General features: G+C 37.2%; 1 protein-coding gene across 2 annotated transcripts in view; it reads left to right on the top strand.

Moving 5' to 3' along the window:
- The window catches only part of LOC117315423 (NAD(P)H-hydrate epimerase-like), a 110,943-nt gene that overhangs the window by 71,281 nt on the left and 14,471 nt on the right, over positions 1-25,191 (top strand). For both annotated transcript variants that reach the window (XM_033869607.1, XM_033869608.1), the window contains exons 3-5: positions 3,320-3,428; positions 12,930-13,040; positions 20,661-20,922. In XM_033869607.1, coding sequence (XP_033725498.1) covers positions 3,320-3,428; positions 12,930-13,040; positions 20,661-20,922 — 482 coding nt within the window. The remainder of the gene's footprint in view (positions 1-3,319; positions 3,429-12,929; positions 13,041-20,660; positions 20,923-25,191) is intronic.

The following is a 25,191-nucleotide window of genomic DNA, read 5'->3' as shown; positions in this document are numbered from 1 at the left end:
TTCTGTGCTTTGTCTTCCTCTTTAGATGTCTCCCGTCCTCATATGATCCATGCTGTTTCGAGACCGTTTAAGCCCTTGAAAACAAACAAATCCTTTGCGACTACTACCAAGTTAGTGTATATATGTAGCCTGTAGTTGATTGCCACGTAATTTGAAAACCATTTCCAGCGTGCTGATGTGATTTTGAAAGGGAAATAGATCTCTAATAACGAGGCTTTAGGGAATGTCTAGGCGCGTGTGCATTAATAAGTTGGCGTTGACAACTTGACAGTGCTATTCCGCTGGATCAGGCTTTTTACCGTGCATTCAACTCAATTCGTGGAAGTCCACACCCTTAAAGGTACATTCCAATTAGGATACATACTTATTTACTTCCATTAGGAAGAGACAATTCACTCGATATTTTATTCTTAAAACCGTAAAATTGCACAACAGGATGACGTGATCACGCGTGCTGCCAAACAATTGATTATTGTCATCATTTTCATTGCGTTATGAGAACAACACAGCAACCTGCAGAATTTAAAGGTAGGGAAGTTAGGAGAGAAGATTAATCTATCAATCTTCTGTTTGTCTTGTTTATTATAACCAGGAGTCGTGATACTCCACCACACCACACCGCAACGCAAGGTGAACGCTACCATTTATCTTGCAAATGAAAGGATTATTGAAATGACCGTGCCGTTGTTGATATTGTCAGATTGTATTACGTTTTGTGTCACGTGACATGAGACGACGTAATCTTTGATATCATAGAACAGGGGTATGTGTCACGTGATAAAAATCAATCAGGTTTGTATCTTGTGACAGGTTTCACTAGATTTGGTGGTGTCACGTGACATGATTCGCTAGGGTAGGTGTCACTTGTCAGAAATCATTGTGGTTAGTGTCACTTGACAGACATAATGATGGCATCACGTGACAAGACTAATCATGGTGCCATATCACCATAATTGTTGTCACGTGACCGTAAATATCATTATATTGGTTGGTGTCCCGTGAGACAATATACTACTGTATGTACATGTATACATAGATCATGTTGTCTTGTGACGTTTCCTGTCGAATTTGATGTTCCGTGCCTTACAATCTTTTAAACTGTTTTGATCTGATTTGAATTAAAAACACTTATCGGTCTTTTTTGTTTTCTTCTGTCTTGCTGTTCTTTTCATTTGTTAAGTTGTTTTGAAATCAACTCATCATATTTTTGTTTGTTTGTTAAACCCAATATCGAGTCGTTGATGAAATAACAAGACTTTCCCTGGGGATTTGTTATCGATGAAACGAACCGTTTTAGCATGTCCTTCAGATGTTCATACATTACGACCATAATACTGAACGATGGCGTCAGCGTTGTACAGTTGTTTGAACACAAGCAATTCCACAGTGACAACATGGTGACTGAAATTGGAAACAGTGATGTTGTGATAATTGTTGCAATTCAAAATTACTAACCATCGCTCAATATTCCGGGACTTGATATTACATCATTTGATGACATGATGTCATCCTTAGCTCTACCGACATTTGTGGTGTTGATATTCCCAATACTCTGCCGTAAGCGCTTTTCTGATTTCCTTGGTCAATAGAATGTTTGTCACCTACGGAGGCTGATCAATCAGCCCGGTCCTCTAATTGGCTTATTATCAGTTCTGTCATTTTCACTGCAGTAAATTGCCCTCCACTTGTAATCATTGCCAACGGCAAAATCCATTGACGCAATACTTGAGAATATGGAAGTTCTCTTTGTCTATGGTTAATGAGGACGGGTGTCAAGGGGACACCAACAGTCAGGCTCATATGAGGACGGGTGTCAAGGGGACACCAACAGTCAGGGTCATATGAGGACTGGTGTCAAGGGGACACCAACAGTCAGGGTCATATGAGGACTGGTGTCAAGGGGACACCAACAGTCAGGGTCATATGAGGACTGGTGTCAAGGGGACACCAACAGTCAGGGTCATATGAGGACGGGTGTCAAGGGGACATCAACAGTCAGGGTCATATGGGGACTGGTGTCAAGGAGACACTAACAGCCAGGGTCATATGAGGACGGGTGTCGAGGGGACGCCAACAGTGACGACCATAATGAAGACGTGTCTAGGTGACGCAACAGTCAGGGTCATATGAGGACGGGTGTCTAGGTGGACAGCAACAGCCAGGCTCATATGAGGATGGGTGGCCAGTGGGACAGCAACAGTCGGGCTCATATGAGGACAGGTGTATATGGGAACACGAGCCAGGGTCATCCGAGAACTGTTAAGGGGAACAGCATTAAGGTTCATATGATCAAGAAGGCATATAAAGATCAGGTAGTGAATGTCTACAATAAGTCGACATACACTACGACGTGTAGAAGGATACAGCATCTTGTCCACGGTATAACATAGAAATACAACATACTCATGAGCTATTAGTCCTATAAAACGTGTTTAGTTTTGTGAACATATTGGAAAAGTCAAGAATAAGAGCATTATATTACATTTTTCGTCTGCTGAGGGTACAATATAGTTCTACCGTACTGTAGAGATGTAGAACTGTGTGAATGGCCGAGTGGTTAAGGTGTCCCGACACTTTAACACTAGCCCTCCACCTCTGGGTTGCGAGTTCGAAACCTACGTGGGGCAGTTGCCAGGTACTGACCGTAGGTCGGTGGTTTTTCTCCGGGTACTCCGGCTTTCCTCCACCTCGAAAACCTGGCACGTCCTTAAATGACCCTGGCTGTTAATAGGACGTTAAACAAAAAAAAACAAAAAACAAAAAGTGTGAATCAAGTCATTTTCTTCAATTTTTTATCAGGATTTTACATGTTATCAATCGCTATAGGCAAACAAAAAATAATAGAAAAATAACATGTTTTGCAACGCGCGACGTCATATTCAAACGGTTCCCAGCAAAAGATATAAAAATTGCTTTCTGCTCTTTACTTCTTATTGTTATTCTTGGTTCCGACAGATACGATAAGACGTCCGGAAAATCTTCAGTGCCAGTGTTCAAGCCTCTGTGATTATTATGTGCAACTAATTAGATGTGTATATAAGTGTGCCATTTTATTGTAAAGACTATATGCTGTGTGACATAACTGTCAAAAATTTACCAAACGTTGATAAGTGCTAATGAAAAGTCTTAGAAAAGTTCTTATGAAAATTTAATGACAGAAAGCCTTGGGAAAGTCTTTGAATTTGATGACTCAGTATTCGTATAAACCATAATGGTAAACACCCTCTCATTGTTATTTATTTCAGTTTGTCACAAATGATGTCTTATTTTTTCTGTTCTTAATTAAATATTATTTTAAAGATTTTTTTCTTTATTACAGCCAAGATGAAGCTCAAAAGATCGACCAGGAATTGTTCGACGAGTACCGGTTCAGTTTGGACCAGTTGATGGAATTGGCCGGGTACAGCTGTGCCGTTGCCATAGCAAAGGTTAGTAATACCTGAAAAGTGCAGTCAGATCGAATTATTTCTATCCTGTATTTAAAGTGCTAGCCTAATTTGTTTTAGTAGCGGATCAAATCACACGAACAATATAAACAATGCAATAATTGAAATCCATTGTTATTTGAGACTAGCGGTATAATTAGCTAGTACGGAAATGGTTGATTTGATTGATTTTACGTGTTACACATCCTAGCAACAGCCAGGGTTATACAAGGACTGGTGTCAAGGAGACAACAATAGAGGAAAATTAAGCAGACAGACTGATAAGTGAGGAAAGAAAGGAAAGACTTAAGATCATAATTGTTGCGATGGGGTCACACGACCTATTAAGGTCTCTTTAATAAATATTATTTAATAGAAAACACGGAAGAAAATCTATTCTTCAGGGGCCCCACTTTTGGTCGTTTTCTACGTTAAATACACAGTGGGTTAGAGCGACCTTATTCTAGGGCTCCTCTATGTCCCCTAAACTGAAGACATTACAGAAACCACCCCCGACCCAGCGGGGGGTCCCAACAATTCGTCGTCGTCTCCTACGACCTGTGTTTGGATACTACAGGTATATTCTTTCTCCGCTCCCTCGCGAGCTGTACGGAAAGGACTTTCTACCTAATTAGTCCCCCGGCCGAGAGGAGGACTAAAGTGTTGCATCGTGTCCGTTACTTCATACGGAGAGGCGGTGTGTCATGTACAAAAAGCATATCATTCTGACCTTTGACCTATACCAATGATATATCCCTAAACTATTGTCATTGGAATTTCATACTTTGGCATGTATCCACATTAAGTGGGGCGGGTATCATGTCCAACGTTACTAGACAACACCCGTAGTCGGTGGGAGTGTCAAATGTTACTAGACAAACCCTCGTAGTCGGTGGGAGTGTCATGTCCAATGTTACTAGACAACATCCGTAGTCGGTGGGAGTGTCATGTCCAATGTTACTAGACAACACCCGTAGTCGGTGGGAGTGTCATGTCTAATGTTACTAGACAACACCCGTAGTCGGTGGGAATTATGCTTATTTTATATTCACGGTGAAGCATTTTATCAGCTGTCTGGAATATCAATGTAGGAAATCGTAGACGAATAAAAGAACAATCGAATTTCCTTTTGTGTTACCGTAAACCTCGTTATAAACTTATTAAATGGTCAATTACATCAGCTGTTGTGTTATTTTGTACTGAAAGTGTCCCGCTCCCCCTCCCGTCTTCTCATCCCCCTCTGTATCTTTTCTGTCGGTACTGCACATTTGCATATGTATATGACTATACCATTATCGCTGGTATTGGATCAGATGAATGTATTACGGATTCTTTATGGATTTACTAATGGAAAAGTGCGGTCTTCAGACAGTAATCAACGCCGAGATTGATATTTACGAGTACCTGCCGGAATAAGTTAGGGCCGCCAAAGTGTAAACCCCAATGGCCTAGTTAGACGATATAAGTACATAACTAAACAATCTAGTTACTCTTTATGATAACTCCATTGTCCGAATCCAGCAACTTGGAATAGACATGTTTTTCATTTCATAAAACAAAATTGCCAAACTGTTCCAGGTTTGACGTCACTGTACCTCTCATTTATCCGTTTACAAATTTAGATCCAGATAAGAATTCAAAGTTTTAGCAAAACATATGAAAAACTTTTTCAATATAAATGAAATTAATGAAGATGGAATAAAGGTACTTGAAAACTTTTAATCGATTCTTTACTGTAGACCCTTAGGTCCGGGGTGAACCGTAGTGGTCCACGTATACCAAATTTTGTGTTCTGGAAATACCCCGGTTCTTATTGTATAACCCGAAACATTCACTTAGTAAAGATTGATAAAGTTACAATTATGTATGTGCCTCGTCCGTATGTAGTACGCTTAAGAACAAGTTATCTTTTGTACCTCGGGACAGATTTAGGTTATATTCGCATGATACCATCACACCATTGAGTTCCAAGCCCGATTTCATTTTGTTGGTCACTGATCAATTTAATGAGGTTGTACATGACCACTTGACCACTTGACATATATTTAGTTCATATTCGCACCGTAACAAAAAACATAGTGACAAAGAAGAACATACGGCCAGCCAGCCAGTTCTTTTACACATATAGAGACAGACAAGTATTAGCAGTTAAAGATGTCAATATCAATTTTTAGGTCACCTGAGACGAAGTCTCAGTTGACCTATTGCAATCGCCTTTTGTCCGGCGTCGTGCGCCGTCCGTCGTGCGTCGTAAACAATTTACATTTTCAACTTCTTCTTAAAAACTGCTGAACTAAATTCAATGAAATTTTACAGGAAGCTTCCATGGCTGAGGGTGAACCAAAATTGTGAATTATATGGTCCCCACCCCCCAGGGGCCTGAGGGGCGGGGCCAAAAAGGGTCAAATTGACTAAAATTTCAAAAATCTTCTTCTCTACTCTCAGATATGGTAGAATCAAATACTTTTCATAGATGGAAGGGTCTTAAGGTGCTTTACCAAAATTGTGAATTGCATGACCCTGGGGTCTCACGTTTGCCCCTGGGGAGGGGGTAAACTTTACTATAGTTTATATAGGGAAATCACATTTTTGACTATTATTTGTTGGATATCTATTGGAATTCATTCTAACTTGGTTCAAATTATCAGCATGGGATGACAGTTTGATGGTATGTACATGTTGGCCCTGGTTGACCCCCTGGGGCTGGTGGGCGGGGCCAAAAAGGGTCAAATTGACTGAAATTTCAAAAATCTCCTTCTCTACTCTCAGATATATTAGAATCAAATACTCTTCATAGATGGAAGGCTCTTAAGGTGCTTTACCAAAATTGTGAATTTCATGACCCTGGGGTCTCACGTTTGCCCCTGGGTAGTGGGTAAACTTTACTATAGTTTATATAGGGAAATCACATTTTTGACTATTATTTGTTGGATTTCTATTGGAATTTATTCTAACTTGGTTCAAATTATCAGCATAGGATAACAGTTTGATGGTATGTACATGTTGGCCCTGGTTGACCCCCTGGGGCTGGTGGGCGGGGCCAAAAAGGGTCAAATTGACTGAAATTTCAAAAATCTCCTTCTCTACTCTCAGATATATTAGAATCAAATACTCTTGATAGATGGAAGGCTCTTAAGGTGCTTTACCAAAATTGTGAATTTCATGACCCTGGGGTCTCACGTTTGCCCCTGGGTAGGGGGTAAACTTTACTATAGTTTATATAGGGAAATCACATTTTTGACTATTATTTGTTGGATTTCTATTGGAATTTATTCTAACTTGGTTCAAATTATCAGCATAGGATAACAGTTTGATGGTATGTACATGTTGGCCCTGGTTGACCCCCAGGGGCTGGTGGGAGGGGCCAAAAAGGGTCAAATTGACTAAAATTTCAAAAATCTTCTTCTCTACTCTCAGATATGGTAGAATCAAATACTCTTCATAGATGAAGGGGTCTTATGATGCATTACCAAAATTGTGAATTTCATGACCCTGGGGTCTCACGTTTGCCCCTGGGTAGGGGGTAAACTTTACTATAGTTTATATAGGGAAATCACATTTTTGACTATTATTTGTTGGATTTTTATTGGAATTCATTCTAACTTCGTTAACGTTATCAGCTTGGGATGACAGTTTGATGTACATGTTGGCCCTGGCTGACCCCCAGGGGCTGATGGGCGGGGCCAAAAAGGGTCAAATTAACTGAAATTTCAAAAATCTTCTTCTTACAACCCAAATAAGGTAGAATTAAATACTCTTCACAGATCGAATGGTCTTAAGGTGCTTTACCATAATTGTGAATTTCCTAGCCCTGGGGTATCGCGTTTGCCCCATGGGAGGGGATAAACTTTACTATAGTTATAGGGAAATCACATTTTTGACTATCATTTGTTTTATTTGTTTTGAAATTCATTCTTTCATTCAAATTTACTGAAATATTTCAAAAATCAGGTGACCATTAAGGCCCATGGGCCTCTTGTTATTAACCCTGCAATAAGGATATTAAGTGCTGACCTGTGTTCTATACATTACATAATGTATGTGTACTGTTTATGGTTTAGGTAATATAAAGATGAGCTTATGTCGACTATATCGGTTGATCTGCAGATTAATAAGAGCCTGCGTCAATGTTTATGTACGCATATTGAATTTCGGTCTTAGTTCTTATATGTGGAAACAAGATATTAGGTCCATTAAAACCATAGCCATGTCTTTTACATAAAAATGAAACCAGGAACCAGACCACAGCGTCTAAATGATTTATACATGACATTAGCATACAAAATGGAACATGAAAACAAACCATAGATTTTGAATAGCTTTAACATGACATAAGCATAACAATGGAACGTTGATCCAGACCATAGCTTCTAAAGAACATTAACAGGTCATAAACATAAAAACGGAACCGGAAACCAGATTTTGCTTCTAAGGACAAAGGATATGTTAGTAGTAACAGATCCGGAAAACATGACATGGTTTTGTTTTAACCTTCTGACCTTTTATATTGTTGTCGTCTATATGTAGTATCTGTTTACCCTCCGGTCTGCTGTGGTGTAAAGCAATTTTGAGGTTCATATTTTGCCGACGTTTCATCGATTTTGAGTTTTGAGTTTTTTCGACAGGATGGTATTTGCTCATTTCTCTCCGTCTATTTAAACCTGAATTAAAGGATGCGTTGCAGTATCAAAATCGAATACAGGAATCTCGTCAGCAGCTTCAGATACAACTAATGACTTCTACGAAGGAATCGTCTGACACGGATATGAAAAACAAACTCTTATATACGTTATTCTAAACAGGATATGGCAAACAGTATGTAAAATTGACATTGTAGGATTAACTTACAAAACATTTTATAAATCTAAAGTTGGTTTAATACCACATAGCCATTGCAAAAGCAAAATTCACAATTAAATTTATATAAATTTTATCGTATTTGGGATACAGAAGGAGAATTTTCCAATCTAAAATAGATAGGATATTTAACCCATTGTTGATACTTACAGACAACAATCAATTTTTTTGATATTTTTTTGATATTTTTTTACCCGTCTGGCAGCATAAAACTACATAATTTCATCCTATAGTCGATTTCAAACGTAAAGTTGTTGAAAATTCCGTATAACGGACATGTGAAACCATAGCTGTTGTTATTTGTGTGTAAAAAGTTTCTAAATAACCAGCAGAGTCTTAATTACTCAACTCCCCTGCCAGCAATGCTAACTTGGGAAGCCACTACATCAGTCACTAATTGTCCTGTTACCTGTAAGTTGCTGTAACAATGGGTAGTTATTACAAGAGTGACCGATCGCAATCGGCAGAGGTGTTTGTTTACTCAACCACACCGGTGACAGCTAAGCTTGGCCATTCAACCATGGCCTAGACAACAAGAATGGTCAGGTGGTAATTAAATCATTATCAATACCAACAAAAGAGGGACAAAGCAATAGTTATGTCTGTCATAACTGTTTAACTTACAAAAACAACCGTATGCAAATCTGACAGGGCGCAACTGGCAAGCACATGGTTGTCAGCCGCCATTTTCTCACACTCGGAACTCCTCGGAATATGACTACGCAACATAGTAAGAACATCTGAAGAGTTCCGAGTGTCTTTGTATACACTATAGTAATTGACTGAACCAGAAATCGGTATTTATTAAATTAAATCCCGACATGGATTTCAGAAAAAAATGTCTCAAAATAAATGGTTAGGGATTATAATTATCAGAGGAAAATGAACTTTCATTTATAAAGGGTTAATTTTGTAATAGAAAAGATACTTCAAACATATTTATTTTCCAAAATATTGATGATTAATGAAAATTGTTTTGATAAGAATTACTTTTACTTTTTTGACTATGTATTTGTCTGAATAGATATTCAATATAGTATGATAGTGGAAGAGTTTTTTTATAAACTATAGGCTTAATATAAATTATTAGATATATCAACTTCAATTTTTGTAACAGGTGGATGATTGAAAATTAATTAAGCATTTATCTTTAATTATTTGTATTTTCATTAATTTGCTTTAGTGTTTAAATATAATAATCAGGAGATATATAGTGTACTGTAATCAGACTTTGGTTTCTTTCTTCGTGGACATAACTCGTTGAACCTCTATATAAAGGACACCTCTCTATAAAGGACACTTTTGCCTTGTCCCTTAGGTGTCCTTTATACACAGGTTCGACTGTATATTGTTAATACACAAAGGCAAATAAAGTCCGTATACAGTATACCGTATAGGCAACACCAAGGGACCGAATCCCATGTATCGGTCGAAACACATTCTGTCCAAATACTTAAAATCAGCAATACAAAGAATGCATACGTCTTAAATGACAAGAAAAATGTAGTTATAATGTAAAGGTTTACATGGTCGGGTCGAGTTGATATCTTGATTAGAAAAAATACATCAATTTTTAAAGATAAGATTGGGATATTTGCATGTAAACGATGTTATTGTTCTTACTCTGCTGATAAAACGACAACAATGTAAACATCCAATATAGATTTATAGGGATGTTCAAACCAGGAATCCTATATGACAATCCACAAGTCTAAAGCATGAACTCGTTTGGTATAAAGAAGATCCTGTTATGCATAGAAACCATTTCATCAAGCTTCCCTATCTCAATGGAAAACATAAAAACCCACTGACTGTGGTTTTTATATTCTTTGCTCGTGCCCTTTATAGAAGGAAATAAAAATTTGATATAAACGATTGAACCATTGGTGGAATTTCACACCATGATCAAAGGAAAAAGTGCTATTACTTTAATTGAATTCAAGTGATCCAGTCGTCGAATTGCCAAAAAAAAAGAGTAATAAAAATCCGCGAATTTTTAAAGCGGTGATAAAGTATTGAAAGACAAGGGATTCGTTTTGAAGACAAGATGAAACAATTAACTTGACACAGTACATGTTTAATCACTTAACATATTTTATCTTTTATCAAGGAACTTCCATGTGTTATTTTGTTGGTATTTAATGAATTAGGTAAGATCAAGTTTTTTTGTTTTTTTTTTCAATGAGATCCATTTGCCTTTAAATGACAGTTCCAATAACTTTTAATGTCAGGCCTAGGGGCCGCGGTGGCCGAGTGGTTAAGGTGTCCCGACACTTTATCACTAGCCCTCCACCTCTGGGTTGCCAGTTCGAAACCTACGTGGGGCAGTTGCCAGGTACTGACCGTAGGCCGGTGGTTTTTCTCCGGGTACTCCGGCATTCCTCCACTTCCAAAACCTGACACGTCCTTAAATGACACTGGCTGTTAATAGGACGTTAAATAAAAACAAACCAAACAAACCAAACCAATAACTACTACACTGGAGGTAGAACGTTAGAATTCTACCTTCTGTCCCTGATTCGTAATAGGCAACTTAGTAGATCTTGAACAAAATGAAAATGCAAGACTGCCTCACTTTTGACCACTAGTACAAAGTTCGTCCCTATGGGGAATGTTTTGGGTTCTGTCTATAAAATTGGTAGTTGCTGGTCCTGTTTAACGCTCAGCAAATTTTGCAGTCGGGCGACTAGGTGGGTTGTCGTGCTGGATGTCTTCGGCCACGTGTTTCAGTGAGGTAGCACTATAAATTCGACATCAATTTCCCACTATTATAAAGAGACTAACATACCGCAGCCTCCAAAAACACACACAAGCCCGCTACACGCATGCATCTTGCACACAGGGGAGCCCTTCTTAAATGACCAGAGCTATTGATTGGACGTTTAACAAATCTAAACCAAACCAAATACTTCAGAAAAAAATGTCTATGTAAAAAATCTAAATCATAAATTCATGAGACATTAAAAGAAAAGTATTTTTTTTTCTTGAGATCAAACTTGAACTGGACTTGTAGGAAGTGCTACGTGTTATAAACCTACTATGGAGGGCTGTAACGATTGTTGAATGGTCCGTGATTAATCGAAACATGACGGGAACTCTCTATCACATTGATTACACTTGGCGGGAACCCTCTGCTGTATTGATTGCACTTGTCACGCGGAAGATGCTGTCAGAAACACATTTAAAACGGTAATATCTTGGACGATCCCGATATGACAATGACTGATGACGCTGATGTCTGTGGAGTTTTCTCCCGTTGAAGAGGAACTCAACAGCACTTACAATGTGCTTATAAAGACATTGACGATTCCATGTGGTAATGTGCCAACTTAGCTGCAGTTATCGTTTTAGAATTGTACAAAGGACACGCATGATATTTGCACCTTTCAGAGAAAAATAAAAAAAAAAAATGAAAATTTTCAATACAAATAACGTATTTGTCTATATGGGTTTCTAGGGATATAATGGTGTCTAGGATGAATAATTTTATATTTGCAAAGGTTATTCTTTTGCCACTGTTCGTCATTCAAGCTTTAAGACAAAAGTGGTCTTTATTTATAAATCGACATTTATCTTCCGTGGAAATCGTTATGATGAAAATGTTCAGGGTCGATGACCCTAGGTTCGGCGTAGGATCTATACATACTCTATCATTAGTTCATTTTACGTCTTGTAATCGGCGTTTTTTCACAAACACTAGCGGGTAATACCTATTATCTATATAAACGATATCCTGCCGTCTATTTCCGATAACTTGTACTCTTTTATTTTTGCTGATGGCATAATCAGTTTATCTTAACATTTACACGGCAGCCCCACTATATAACGTTACCAAGCTCACTTGAAGATTACGAGTTCATAACTTCCAAACCTTTATTATTACGTCATTATTATTGTGACGTCATAATTGTTACATCGCGATAACGACATATAGCTGTTGGAAAGGCTGTTCCCGGTAATTATTTGTTTATTCATCGTTGGAGCAAAATTCCTGGGTATGGCAGATCGTTGCCAAATGTAAATTTAATGAAGCGCGCTAATGCTTCATGTTGAATTTGCCTTTGTCCGGTTGGCATTCATCATCACATAGCTTCCAACTGAAAGGAAAGCAGTTCAATGCTTGAATGTTTGGTCCTCAGTTGGCATTCATCAGCCGATAGCTTCCAATATAAAGTAGTTCAATGCTTAACTGTTTGGTTCTCAGTCATTATGGCTGCTGAGTTTATAACCGCATTACTGCAAGTACTAAAGAAGACTTTTCAGAAGGAAAAAACGAAATTAGAAATTCCATTCAATGTAAATTAAACTACTGAAATATTTTAATCACTAATTCAATAATCTACTTCAAGCCGTTATATGAAACAGTTGACAGAGTGCTCTAACTGAACACCTGGTACAATTTTCTTGTATTGATTCATTGTCTATATTGTGTTCTTTTTTCCTTTGCATTCGTTTACAGATCGCCATTCTCTTGTTTTGATAGTTATTTGAATATCGGATAGTAATAAAAAAATTGTTCTTTACTTTAAAATTTTTGTACATCACTTGTTCGTTTATCACGTTCTTCGTTACTTAAAAATCACGTGTTAATATTACTATTTATAAACCTGTTCTCATGCTGATATTTATTGACCTTTAACCTTGCAGTGCTATCCTCCCGAAACAATGACACGTGACAACCACGCGGTCCTGGTTTGCTGCGGCCCTGGTAATAATGGCGGTGACGGCCTTGTCTGTGCCAGGCATCTTAAGATGTTTGTGAGTATTACTCTCTTTTTTTTCTTTGGCAAATATGCCATCTAATTACGCAGTCATACTGACTATTGTCGATCATGCAAAACAAATACGGATACCTATGCGTCCTCAGGTTGGTCGGGTGGTACGGTGGTATCACATTCGCATATACAGTAATACTTATTGCGTGCCAATGATAATGGTTTGTATAAGGTGTTGTTTCGCAATTGGAAAATTAATAAAGTTTTAATGTCAGGCCTAGGGGCCGCGGTGGCGGAGTGGTTAAGGTGTCCCGACACTTTATTACTAGCCCTCCACCTCTGGGTTGCGAGTTCGAAACCTACGTGGGGCAGTTGCCAGGTACTGATCGTAGGCCGGTGGTTTTTCTCCGGGTACTCCGGTTTTCCTCCAACTCCAAATCTTAGCACGTCCTTAAATGACCCTGGCTGTTAATAGGACGTTAAACCAAACCAAACAAACCAAACCAATGTCAGGCTTATTCTTTGTACCGCATATACTATCATCAAATCCATTCGACAATTCTTTGAACACTAATCTGCGTCGTTGTTATGCAGGTTTCTATTGTTTAAAATGTGATGACATTGCTTTTGTGTCATGCGCAATGTGACGTCTGAAGAGAAGGAAAGGCAGGATAATTTCACAATCACAGATATTTTAAGCAGTGTTTAGATCTTTCTTTCAATGATCCCTGGTTTGTATGTTTAACAAGGTACGACCGATTTATCAAATTATAATCTTATCCCTAGCTCAAGTATTCCGTCAGGACGAATCCTTTAATATTAATAACTTAATTACAATACAATTTGCCATGTCCTTGTAATTTACTGCTAGTTCCTTTCTGAAGTTATCAGCCAAAGTAAATCATAAATATTAATTAACACACTATACAACATGCCCTGTATATAGGTACTGCTAAGTTCTTCAATGAAACACTCCAATATTGCGATTTCCGAAATTACCAGAACAACAATATCCTGTCTAAATGATATTTACTTCCTATTTTATTGCTCCAGCAATCCGTGAAGGCGTATTACCAAATATTAATTGGGAAACTGCGATTCGATCTATAATACAACTATATTTATTGTATTGTATGCCTACAGCGTTCGTCTTCAATCATCTATCATTATTCTACCAAAGCTACCGCAAGTCACAGTAAATAGGAATATATAATACACAGTTTCTTTGGTGTGTAATAAGATATTCATATTACTCCACATGTTATTATCATAGCTAGTTTCTAGAATTTTGGTGTTGCCGTGCTTCTGAATATAACAACTGCTTTGCCGTTTAAGATAGACTTTTATCGTAACCACAAGAAAGTTGCAAAATTTGCTGATAAATTCGACGTATAAGAATGTGCCATTTTGGTATTTCAAAACGACTGTTCCACAATGGTTTGAGATACTTGAGATAATTTGGTTAACAGTTCTAGAGAGGTACAGTTTCGATATATGTAACCTTCAACGACTGCTTTGCCCGTCGTCAATATTATGTTTCTGGATGGGTTGTCCTCTTTGGTGTCTCCGGCTGTATACTTCAGTGAGGTAACACTATCTTGTCGGCATAAGTTCCACACTATCACAAGTTGACAAACACGAATTACAACAGTCTCCCTTATCACACACACATTCACCACACGCATTCATCTTGCACACAGGGGAGGCCTTTCTCATACGACTATAGCTGTTGATAGGAAGTTAAACAATATAAACCAAACCACACCGACACATGGGAGGCCGTCCTTAAATGACCTTATCTGTTGATAGGACGTAAAACAATTAAACACCTAATCCAAACATTTTTCTTCAGAACATATAACTTATATGGCCATTTCTGGATGATTGCAATTATTCAATATTTGATATCATATAGAACGATCTAGGATTTTATCTAATCTAAGGAATATGTTATCAGAAGACGGTATATAATTATAACCTTTTGATAGTGTCGGTACATGGTTTTATTAACCTGAAAAAATATCGACCGAGGACGAAGTCATTAAAAAGTGGAGCGAAAATTGAAATTAGTAATTTATGGAAGTAGTTCCCTTAATTCAGCCCATGATATATATAAATGTAATGAAATATATTCATATCCTGAAGAATATTAACATGTCCTTTCGTTGTAATGGGTACTTTATTTGCTCGTAAAGAAGTCTCATGATATTGGATAACCTACTTGATAATCTGGGTCACGTGGATCATATATCCTCCGGGCGAATAGTCACTACATAATGGATATAGACAGATGATGTTACCTGAAATCGAAAACTGTTTCCATGGTAACATAACAATAAAAATGGTTACACATTTTACCTGATCACATGGTGGATAGCTCCGTCTGTGGGATTTCAATTAATGCCGCCATAAACATTCCCAGACAATTTTATGTCGTAATTTGAAATAACAGCTTTGGTTTCGCATTTGCTTCTGTTCAGAGTATATTGATATCAATGAACTTTTTCCTACTAAAGGAGAGAGGGGGCCGAAAAGGAATCAATATGGTACATGCATGTAAATAGGAGCCAATACTTTAATGTAGCCTTTGACCGTCTGCAAAACATCAGCGTCGGGTAGCGGCTCTGTAATTTGATCATGGCCAATATAAGATTTGAGAACTTAGAATAGTGTTTAATATTTCACGACTTGAAATTCCTAACTGATTTGCCGGTTTTCAACTATGCACACAAAAATTTTCTTCGGCACACCGAAAGGTCATCTTTACCTCTATCATTCGCGTTTCGGCTGTCGTATTGCGTCGTGCACCGTCTATTAACTTTTCACATTTCAAACTTCCTCTCAAGTTCCACCAGTAGGATTCAGCTCTTACTTACTTGAGAGGATCCTACGTTGATCCCGACCGTGTTATACAATGATTTGGGTCGGTCTTAAATCAAAGATCGCCGTCATGACAGTCATCTTGAAAGGTTCACGCTTTAAACTTCTCCAGTTTCACATTTGCCATTGAATTAAAAGTATGTAGTGATGTTAAGGAAAGGTAGCCAACAAAGTGTCTTGGCGGCCAATTTGTGACATTGCTGTGCAATCATGGTTTTCTCGATTCACACCTACTTTAGACTTCTTTCAGTCTTGACCACGTATTGATATTTTTCGTGTTGATTAGAAATAAAAGATGGCCACAATGCCGACAGTGGCACTATACTTAGCATGTATACTACAATGACACAATGACCTTTAGAGTCAGATGACCGTTAAGGCCTATGGGCCTCTTCTTATTCTACTTACAAGGTTGTAATTCTCAGAGCTATGACTGTTTCAATTGCCCATGGCCTGCGCCTGTCTTTTCTTCCGGATGGGTATATCTCTTATTCAATTGATATTTATTTTCAGAATGATCAATAGAAAGCAATGAGGCGTCCATTTTGTTATGAAAAAAGGTTTTATCACTTTTTATTGCATTTCTATAATTCTTTATGTCCTTAGACTTAGTTTTGAAAGACAACACAAAGTTATCATTTCCTTCACTTAAATGGATTTGACTTTCATTCTTGAGAGCGTTTTTACTCAAGAGTAGGCCTAGTGGATTACGAAACTAATATGGATATCATATTCGCTTTCATGCAGTACTTTGTAAGTTATCTGTTTCTTCTGTGCGTTTGCGTGCTTTCGTAGGGTTTGTAAACTCATTTACTTGTTTTATAAATTATATAACCGATCAGAAGAGTACAATGACTTTCAGAAAATTCAAGATTACGAAATTATTGCAGATATATATAAGAAATATTTCCTCTTGGCACATACGTTTCCAGTCAATGTATTTAATGTTTGAAAAGGAAGTTTTTACCGTCGCTTTTGATTGGTTGATAATACAGCGTAATGATATCTAAGAGAAAGTAGTTCATCAATTAACGCTGATTTCTAAATGGATTTTTTTTATTATGAATCTTATTATAAGGAATTGGTTTATAATGAGAATACACTCCTGTTGTTTTGGGTTTTGTGTCTATGTGTTATAGCTCCATACCTTATACTCAATTTAGTCTAAATGTGTAGTCATTTCAACAGATAATTTAGGATGCTTCTTCTCCTGCGTCTTATTCATTCATGCATTTCAAAACTAGCCATAATTTGCCAAACTTAAATATAAGGATAAATGGTCAAGTTAAACTTCAATTTGTCCAAATTTTAAATAGTTGAATATGTGACATTTAACATTTGTTAGCACAATAAATCACATATATGCCAGGCCATATGGTGTGTATAGAACTATCTAAATCTCTCTTTATAATCCGGTGATGACTGTTGATAGAGGTTGCCGTAACCTGTATGCCATTTTACAATCCACTTCACAATATACACTCGTAATATATATTTTGCAAAACATGTAATTCATTAGAGAATGACTTGTATTTCTTTCTATATTTTCCTTAACCAATCTGTTAAAATATATTCTCCTCTCAAATGGGAAGTGTATTTTATTCTATGCTAAGGGATCGTGAAAATTTTGCCAAAATATTTTCATCTGATATTATGAATATGGCTCGCAAATAGCCTGTCTTTTTTAATATACATGTACATCCGATTCATTTCCTCAATTTTGTTTTATCTCTGTAATTCTAGATTTGCAAATAAATTTGAATTGATGCAATTTATTGTAATTATTCAAGATCAAGAAACACACATAAAATATCCCATGAATTGATAATGATAATTAGGACGGATATAATATGAACAAAATACTCCATTCTGCAACTACATCATACAAAATTTATATTAACTGTGACCGTGTATCTTATGTACAATCCTTTATAGCAAGGCATATAAATTGGCACCTTGTTGGCGCTTCTGTATGGCATGGCTTATGTTACGGTTGACAGCTTTGTCTGCTTGGCTATTTTGGCTGACAAGGACTAGATATATATATGTTTCTGCGGAGCCCTCTTTGTCCATTTAATCACAATGCGCTGACATATGAGATAATTGATATATACAATTCAGATGTCCCTGGGCCCATAGTCTGGAGCTAAGCCGCCTTGCTGATTCCTTTTTCCAGTGATATATATGCAAAAGACAAAATCTGCATAAAACGAAAGACATTTCAAGACGATTATCATGTTTTCCACTGATATGATTTCTTTGAAGCTCTATACCGACAGATTTGTGAATTTTTAGACTTGATGATCAATTTATTGTTTAAAATGTCACTTTTTCTATTACTGTTACTCGCCTAATTAGTTTTTCCGGGGAGGATCCCGGCGCCTGTGTCTCTTCTTAGATTTGTCTGTGGCATATCCGTGTAATAGGGAATCTGTATAGAGGCGAAGAGCTGTCATTGGATTCTGATTAATGGTGAACCTCTCAATCAATAACACGCTTCTATTTACACATTTCACATCCAGTGTATTTACAAATATACATGTAGTATAGCTAATTATAAATGGTACTATCACACTATGGTTAACACACTAAGGTCAGTATGAAATGTTTACATCTGTACAAAAGTGCATTTATTACGAAATTTAAAACTTGGGTGCGCCTCATGTTCTCCAATTTCCTCCCATAGAAACATTCCTCGTGCGCTCCAATCTTGGCCAACAAGCGTGATTTATATAACTTCTTCCGCAATTGTTATAAAAAAAGGTGTTTTTTTTTTTTTTTTAAAGCGACACTATCACTTAAAAATCGAAATATATCATCAGGTGTAGTATTTAAAGTCTTATGACCCAAAAGGTCTATCGTCGTCCGCCGTTCGTAAACTTTCAAAGTTATTCTCAAATTCCGCTAATGGGATTCAGCTCGAACTTGTCTGTAATCAAACTGATATGGTCCTGACCAGGTGTTGTTATTTTGGGATCGATCTAAAATCCAAGATTGCCGCTATCTTGAAAAGGTTGCAATTTTAAACTTCTCCAGTTCCAGTGGTGCCATTAAGCTCGACTTTGGTGGAGATGTTTAGGAAAGGAATCAGTCATGGCAGTCACGGCGGCCAGTTTGTAATATTTACAGGCATCAGCCGATATAAATAGTGCTCTGAAACCCGTAAATGTATATTTATAGAACATATCTTTCAGTATGGGCTGATGTATTGCTATATTTTCAACCACATTGCAATATTTATTAGAAGACATCTATTTAGTATGAAGTTTACAGTAATAGTCGCTTTTGTCCAATGCGTTGAAACTTATACAAACTTGTCAATCAATATGACCATTGCGACGGACATCACAATCATAACGTTGGTGGTAGCTGAACAGCTTCCTCTTCTAAATCATAAATTATTAGTTTGTTTTTAACGAAATACACACGAAACAAAGTAACGACAAGTAATGTTTAGAGATCATGTATGGAAAATAAAACGCAAAAATACCCCGGTAACAAGAATCCAAATCACAGATCATTCATCAGTTTTTCAATTGACACATAACTAATTGTAGAATAGCACTTAAATATCAGGTATCGTCGTTCAAGGGCCTTTGTGTATAATTCCATATGTTGGTGATTGTTATCCAATGTTTTGTCAATTTTTAGTTTGAATTTCGGTTTCATTTGCATCCGTATTTTCTTGTTGATATAACTCAAGTCAGTGATGTACTGAGTCTATCGGAGAGATATCCCTACGGTAGTCGGCGGGCACTGCTTTACATCTCGTAATGATTCTAAGAAAAAACTACATCATCTCGTCAGCTTTCATCTTGAGAACGAACAGCTTTAATCGTGCTATCGATTAAGATTAGTTTTGAAGATATTAGCTAGAGGCATGTGTGAGTTTTTTTTAGCATGGGAACATTTGTAATTCAGGGCCAAGCAACAGATTAGAGATCGGAGTGATCAATGACAAGAGGGGATAGATTTGTCAATAACAACATGTTAACTACATGTGTGTCACTCCTAGGGATCAAAGCAAACTGAATTTCTAACCGCCTATTTAAGCTCAGCTAAACTGAAGAGACCTTGTGTGTAGTCTTCCATTACCACTCGTGTGAACATCATCAGTGAGTTATGATCGTTTGTATTCAATACCATGATCACGCTCCGCTTTGCAAAAGACCAAAAAGGTCTGTGTTTATTTTTTCAGGCATTAAAACGATACACTTCACCGCCTTAATGATATTAGATATGTATCATTGGTTTGTTCTAGTTAAATACAACAGACCTAATAAAATTAGTCTCTCCTACTTTCGTTTTAGGCTTCAAATCCACAATTATATTGCCCTATTACATTTCTACCTTTTCAGCCTTCAGTCCTTTGATCTATATGTATGTTATCTATGATATATAATTACCTTTTAATTAGTGAATATTTCCGAACACCTTCGATGTATTATATAGCGGTGTGAAAAAGAAGAAAGGTATTCGTTTTAGAAAATCCCATACAACAATGATAGTTATTCTTTTCGTTTCTTTTAGGGCTTCTAGCCGTCGATATATATCTGCTTAGCGAAATATGTAAGCATTTTGCTGCCTTCGTTGCGAAGTCATTTTCCTATTTTTTTACAGGATAACATACAAATTGAAAAACGCGCGTTATTTTAATCCGGTACTACGAATTTTCATGACGTCAAAATTAAATATAATATAGTGACGTCAAATAAAACGACGTCATAAACGTAATTTTCATGTCACTGGAAATTATGAGAGATTTATGCTTCTGTTCTTTCAGGGTTTCAAACCATCCATCTACTACCCCAAACAGAATAAGAAGGACCTGTTCACGAATTTAATGAAGCAGTGCGAAGGGATGGACATGCCTTTTCTCTCATTCTTTCCTTCTGAGGCCCATCTCATTACACAATCCTACAACCTAGTGGTAGATGCCTTGTTCGGCTTCAGTTTCAAGGGACCGCCCCGAGCAGACTTCGCTAGCGTACTACAGACCTTAGCCAAAGTGGAAATCCCAATCTGTAGCATAGACGTTCCTTCGGGTAAGTTAAAGAACAAGTTACTTCACTCAGGACGTTTTAGGACTGAAATCTGTGTGATGTATTTTCATTATTTATTCTGTATACATTATATCTAGACGTGCTATTCAGAATATGCAAGAGTCTTGTACACATATGTGGGTCAAATTCGTTTGTCCTTCTCTGTTTGTGCCATTTGTGCCAGGAGATTCAACAAAAGCTGTCAATGACACCCAGCATTTTCAGTATTATTGCTGTAATACAGGTAAATATATTTCGGTATCAGTCGGTTGGTGTTATAGCGTATATGTCATATGTGACATTTGATCAAATTTGTAATGTAACATCGATCTTGACCTTTACACAAGGTCTCCTTAATGATATTACATATTAAGATAAAAGGAGTTTTAGAGGGCATATCAATATACAGGTTCTAACAGTAGTGTATATTTTTCAACTGGTCTGTTCTTAAATGCCCTGTCTGTTGCGAGGGCGTTAAACACACAAGCAGGATTCCTAATTCAGAATTTGTCTTGTTATGCGTTGGTTCAAGCTTGATCCAGATCTAGAGTTCCGAGTTCCCCCTTGTTTGTTTAAATTCCGCTTTAAGTTCCATGCTGGTCTTCGAATATTTTGATTGCAAATTTGCTATATATTCAAGCTCTGAGCAGGTCATTGCATGTTAGGTTCCGACCTCTCCTCGCGTTCTTAGGCATCCAGTATCTGTTTGTGTTTTCTCCGAAGATGTCCTTTTTCCCAAATTTTTGTTTCACAAGGGTTCAAAGTTTGAGGTCGTGCTCTAACACCAGGCTTTCTTTTTTACCCTCCAGTCAATAGCCGACAATTAACGGGAGTAGTAAATAAAGGTGCTGTCCATCTCTCCTTCCGATATGAATCTCCAGGCTTATTGCAACCGTTCTCTTTGAAGCTTTGTAATCTTAAGATATAATGTTTCCCTTAAAACATTTTGGTTTTCCAAAAGTTATCGCATTTTGTTTATACTGGTATTTGATGACGTTAATCTTGTCTGTTTATCCTCAACCTTTGTAGACTTTGATATGACTTGAAGTTGTACTTTCCCAACGAAATTTGGATTAAACAATGAATCTTGCATTCCCTCAATACACTTTTTCATTTCTGGTAAAGGACGATCGTACATTATTACGCCTCGCGATTTTCCCCCGTCCCCGTCATTAATGCTGTACAATCCCATGATACATTTCAGGATATCTACACGCAGAACATGAAGGTTTATTTGTTTCAGGAACTCGTGCGGCGTAATTAGATGTTTCAACACGAGACTTTCTCTATCTAATTTACAAAAAAATGTCGCCGAAAACACGAAACACGGACTTCATCAGTATTGCATGTCGATAGAAACGGAATACTGATCCAAATAGATCTCAACCCTATTACTATGCAATTAGCATTAGCCTGGTATAAACAGATTCGTCCTTAGTAGACGGATTCGTTCACATTGTATCCACCATCCGGAAACTCGGTAATGACCCTCTCCAATTTTAGATGCGTCTGTATCTTGCGTATAGCGTCAATGACAATGATTCCTAATTTAAAGATTGTAGCGAAACACACCAACAACGAGTTGTATAGAAGATTTTAAGTTCCCTCGGGAAAACGTAAAGGAAACCCGAATTTTGTTTTGTTCGTCGAGATAATTACTCGCGGAAACATTAACCAATGTTCACTATAGAAAATTACAATGACGCAGTTCTTAGCATTAGTGTATCTACCTTTGTAATGGACATACTTGTATTTACCCTATTCAAACATCCTTTTAATTCGGTTGACAATATCATCATTTACATTATGGTAAACCACTCTTACTCCGAAAGCTATCATGTTCTTTGACGTATTCAAATTAAAATTGTTTCCAAGAGGTTCGTATTGTGTTTAAACGAATTTGACAGCTTTGGATTGTGTTCGCTTTAATTATGTATTATGATATTTTATTGTATAGTACCTTGTAACGCTAGAGTCCCTCCAGTTTTCTGTTGTATAATACTTACGATAGGATCCCTCAAAATTTCTATTGTATTATACCTTGTTACGGTAGAGTCCCTCAAGTTTTCTATTGTATCATACTTTTTTTACGGTAGAGTCCATCACGGTAGAGTCCATCAAGTTTTCTACTGTATAATATTTTGTTACGATAGAGTCCCTCAAACTTTCTATTGTATCATACCTTGTTATGGCAGAGTCCCTCAATTTGTTTATTGCATAATACGTTTTCATGGTAACGTCCATCAAGTTCTTTTTTGTATACATGTTGTATAGCCGGTTGTCTTCCCAAGTCAAACTTTTTGTAAACCAAATAATTAAATTTCAACGAATTAAAATATCAAGATCTGGTTTTGAAAGAAAATCAAATTTTCGCTTGCTATACAGACAATGGTCCGTGTAAATTTTGTTTTTACCATGTAAAATTCTGTTCTGATCGATTATTGTTGTTTAAGAAATTTGGTGATTGGATGCGGCAGAGTCGAATTCTGACGTTACAATCTAACGTTAGTCTTTTTCTCAATAACCAAGAGGCACAGGGACTTGATATTGGGCCTGTAGTATGCTGGGATGAAAGGCTACCAAGTTTTTTTTAGAATAAATGACCTTGACCTTCATTCAAGGTCACATGGGTCAAAAAGGTTATAATCTTCAAACGACTTCTTCTCAATAACCAAGAGGCCCAGGGACTTGATATTGGGCCTGTAGCATGCTTGGGTGAAGGGCTACCAAGTTTGTTCAAATAGATGACCTTGACCTCCATTCAAGGTCACATGGGTCAATTAGGTTAAAATCTTTAAAAGACTTCTCAATAACCAAGAGGCCCAGGTACTTGATATTTGGCCTGTCTGTAGCATGCTTAGAGCCAAGAGCCAAGACCCGATCTTAGGCCAATAGTATGCTGGAATGAAGGACTAAAAAATATATTGACATGAATAAACCTAGCTTACTCTGATATTTGAATACAGTTGTTATCAGCATAGTATCTGTAGAAATGACCTCAATCAACTGCAAATTTGCTCTAGAGCCAGGTGAGCGATACAGGTCCATTGGGCCTCTTGTTTTGTGAATTACATTTTGCTGTGATCGATTATTTCACAGATCAAATTTTCGCGACGGCGTCAATGGCCCGCGAAAAAGCTTAACTATCCCCGCGAAAATAACTGGCTATACGGTACCTATGTTATGGTCTTACAACTGTTCAAACCTTCATCAGATGGAAAGTCGCGTAAAAAATATTACTGAATTCAGATCCTGATGGGGTGTCACGCCGTTGTTAGGTATTTCTGATCGTTGTCATGATCTATAAGGTCGTTTTCGGAGTCTGGATTTCTCTCTGCTATAAGGACGTTTTCAGAACTTCTAGGATATCGTGACCTGGATCTCTGTCTACTATAAGCACGTTTTCAGAACTTTCAGAATGTCATGACCTTGATTTCTGTCTGCTATAAGCACGTTCTCAGAACTTTCAGAATATCATGACCTGGATTTCTGCCTACTATAAGGACATTTTCAGAACTTTCAGGATATCGTGACCTGGATTTCTTTCTGCTATAAGGACGTTTTCAGAACTTTCAGTATATCATGACCTGGATTTCTACCTGCTATAAGGACGTGTACTAACAGTGCTTGTACGTTGCTACGTTGTTATTTGAGCATTGCCAATAATGGACAGAGAACTCGTTCTTTACTTGCCCTTTTCACGACTTTCATTAGATTCCCTTAACTGATCCATATACCAATAGTCTATTTCTATTGACTATGAAAGCCTCGCTCACAAATATATAAGGACCCCGTCTTACCGTACGATAATCCAATTTATCAAATTGTTTCCTCGCAAATACGTTTTGTCATAAACACTCACAGTTCTTATCTCCTTTCCTGATATTCATTAAGGAAATAAATACTACTTCTCAAGATAGAATTCTACTGTTGGTCATAACGGACCGTTCTATCTGTAAGATATTTATGGAGCATTACTATCATATTTGATTATCTTGATATTTATTTCTTTTGAAAGAAATTGGATTTGCACTTATTTGATATATCATATCAAAAAGATGTTATAAATTGAATATTGATTTCTTTGTTACGAATAATGCATCAAATATTTAGATATGAATATAGTATAGACACCTTTCCATCAGTTTAAAGTTCATGGCAGTTGTTCTTAGGCTAAATTTCATAGATGATACTGACTTAGAGTCATCAAAGTCCGCGACTTTTTCCAGATATTTTCATTATTAAAGGGACATTCCTTCGTTTGACTAAAGT

Source organism: Pecten maximus, chromosome 17 (assembly GCF_902652985.1).
Source record: "Pecten maximus chromosome 17, xPecMax1.1, whole genome shotgun sequence".
Taxonomy (NCBI): domain Eukaryota; kingdom Metazoa; phylum Mollusca; class Bivalvia; order Pectinida; family Pectinidae; genus Pecten; species Pecten maximus.
Note: the sequence above shows the minus strand (reverse complement) of the source record. Positions and strands in the feature narration are given on the sequence as shown.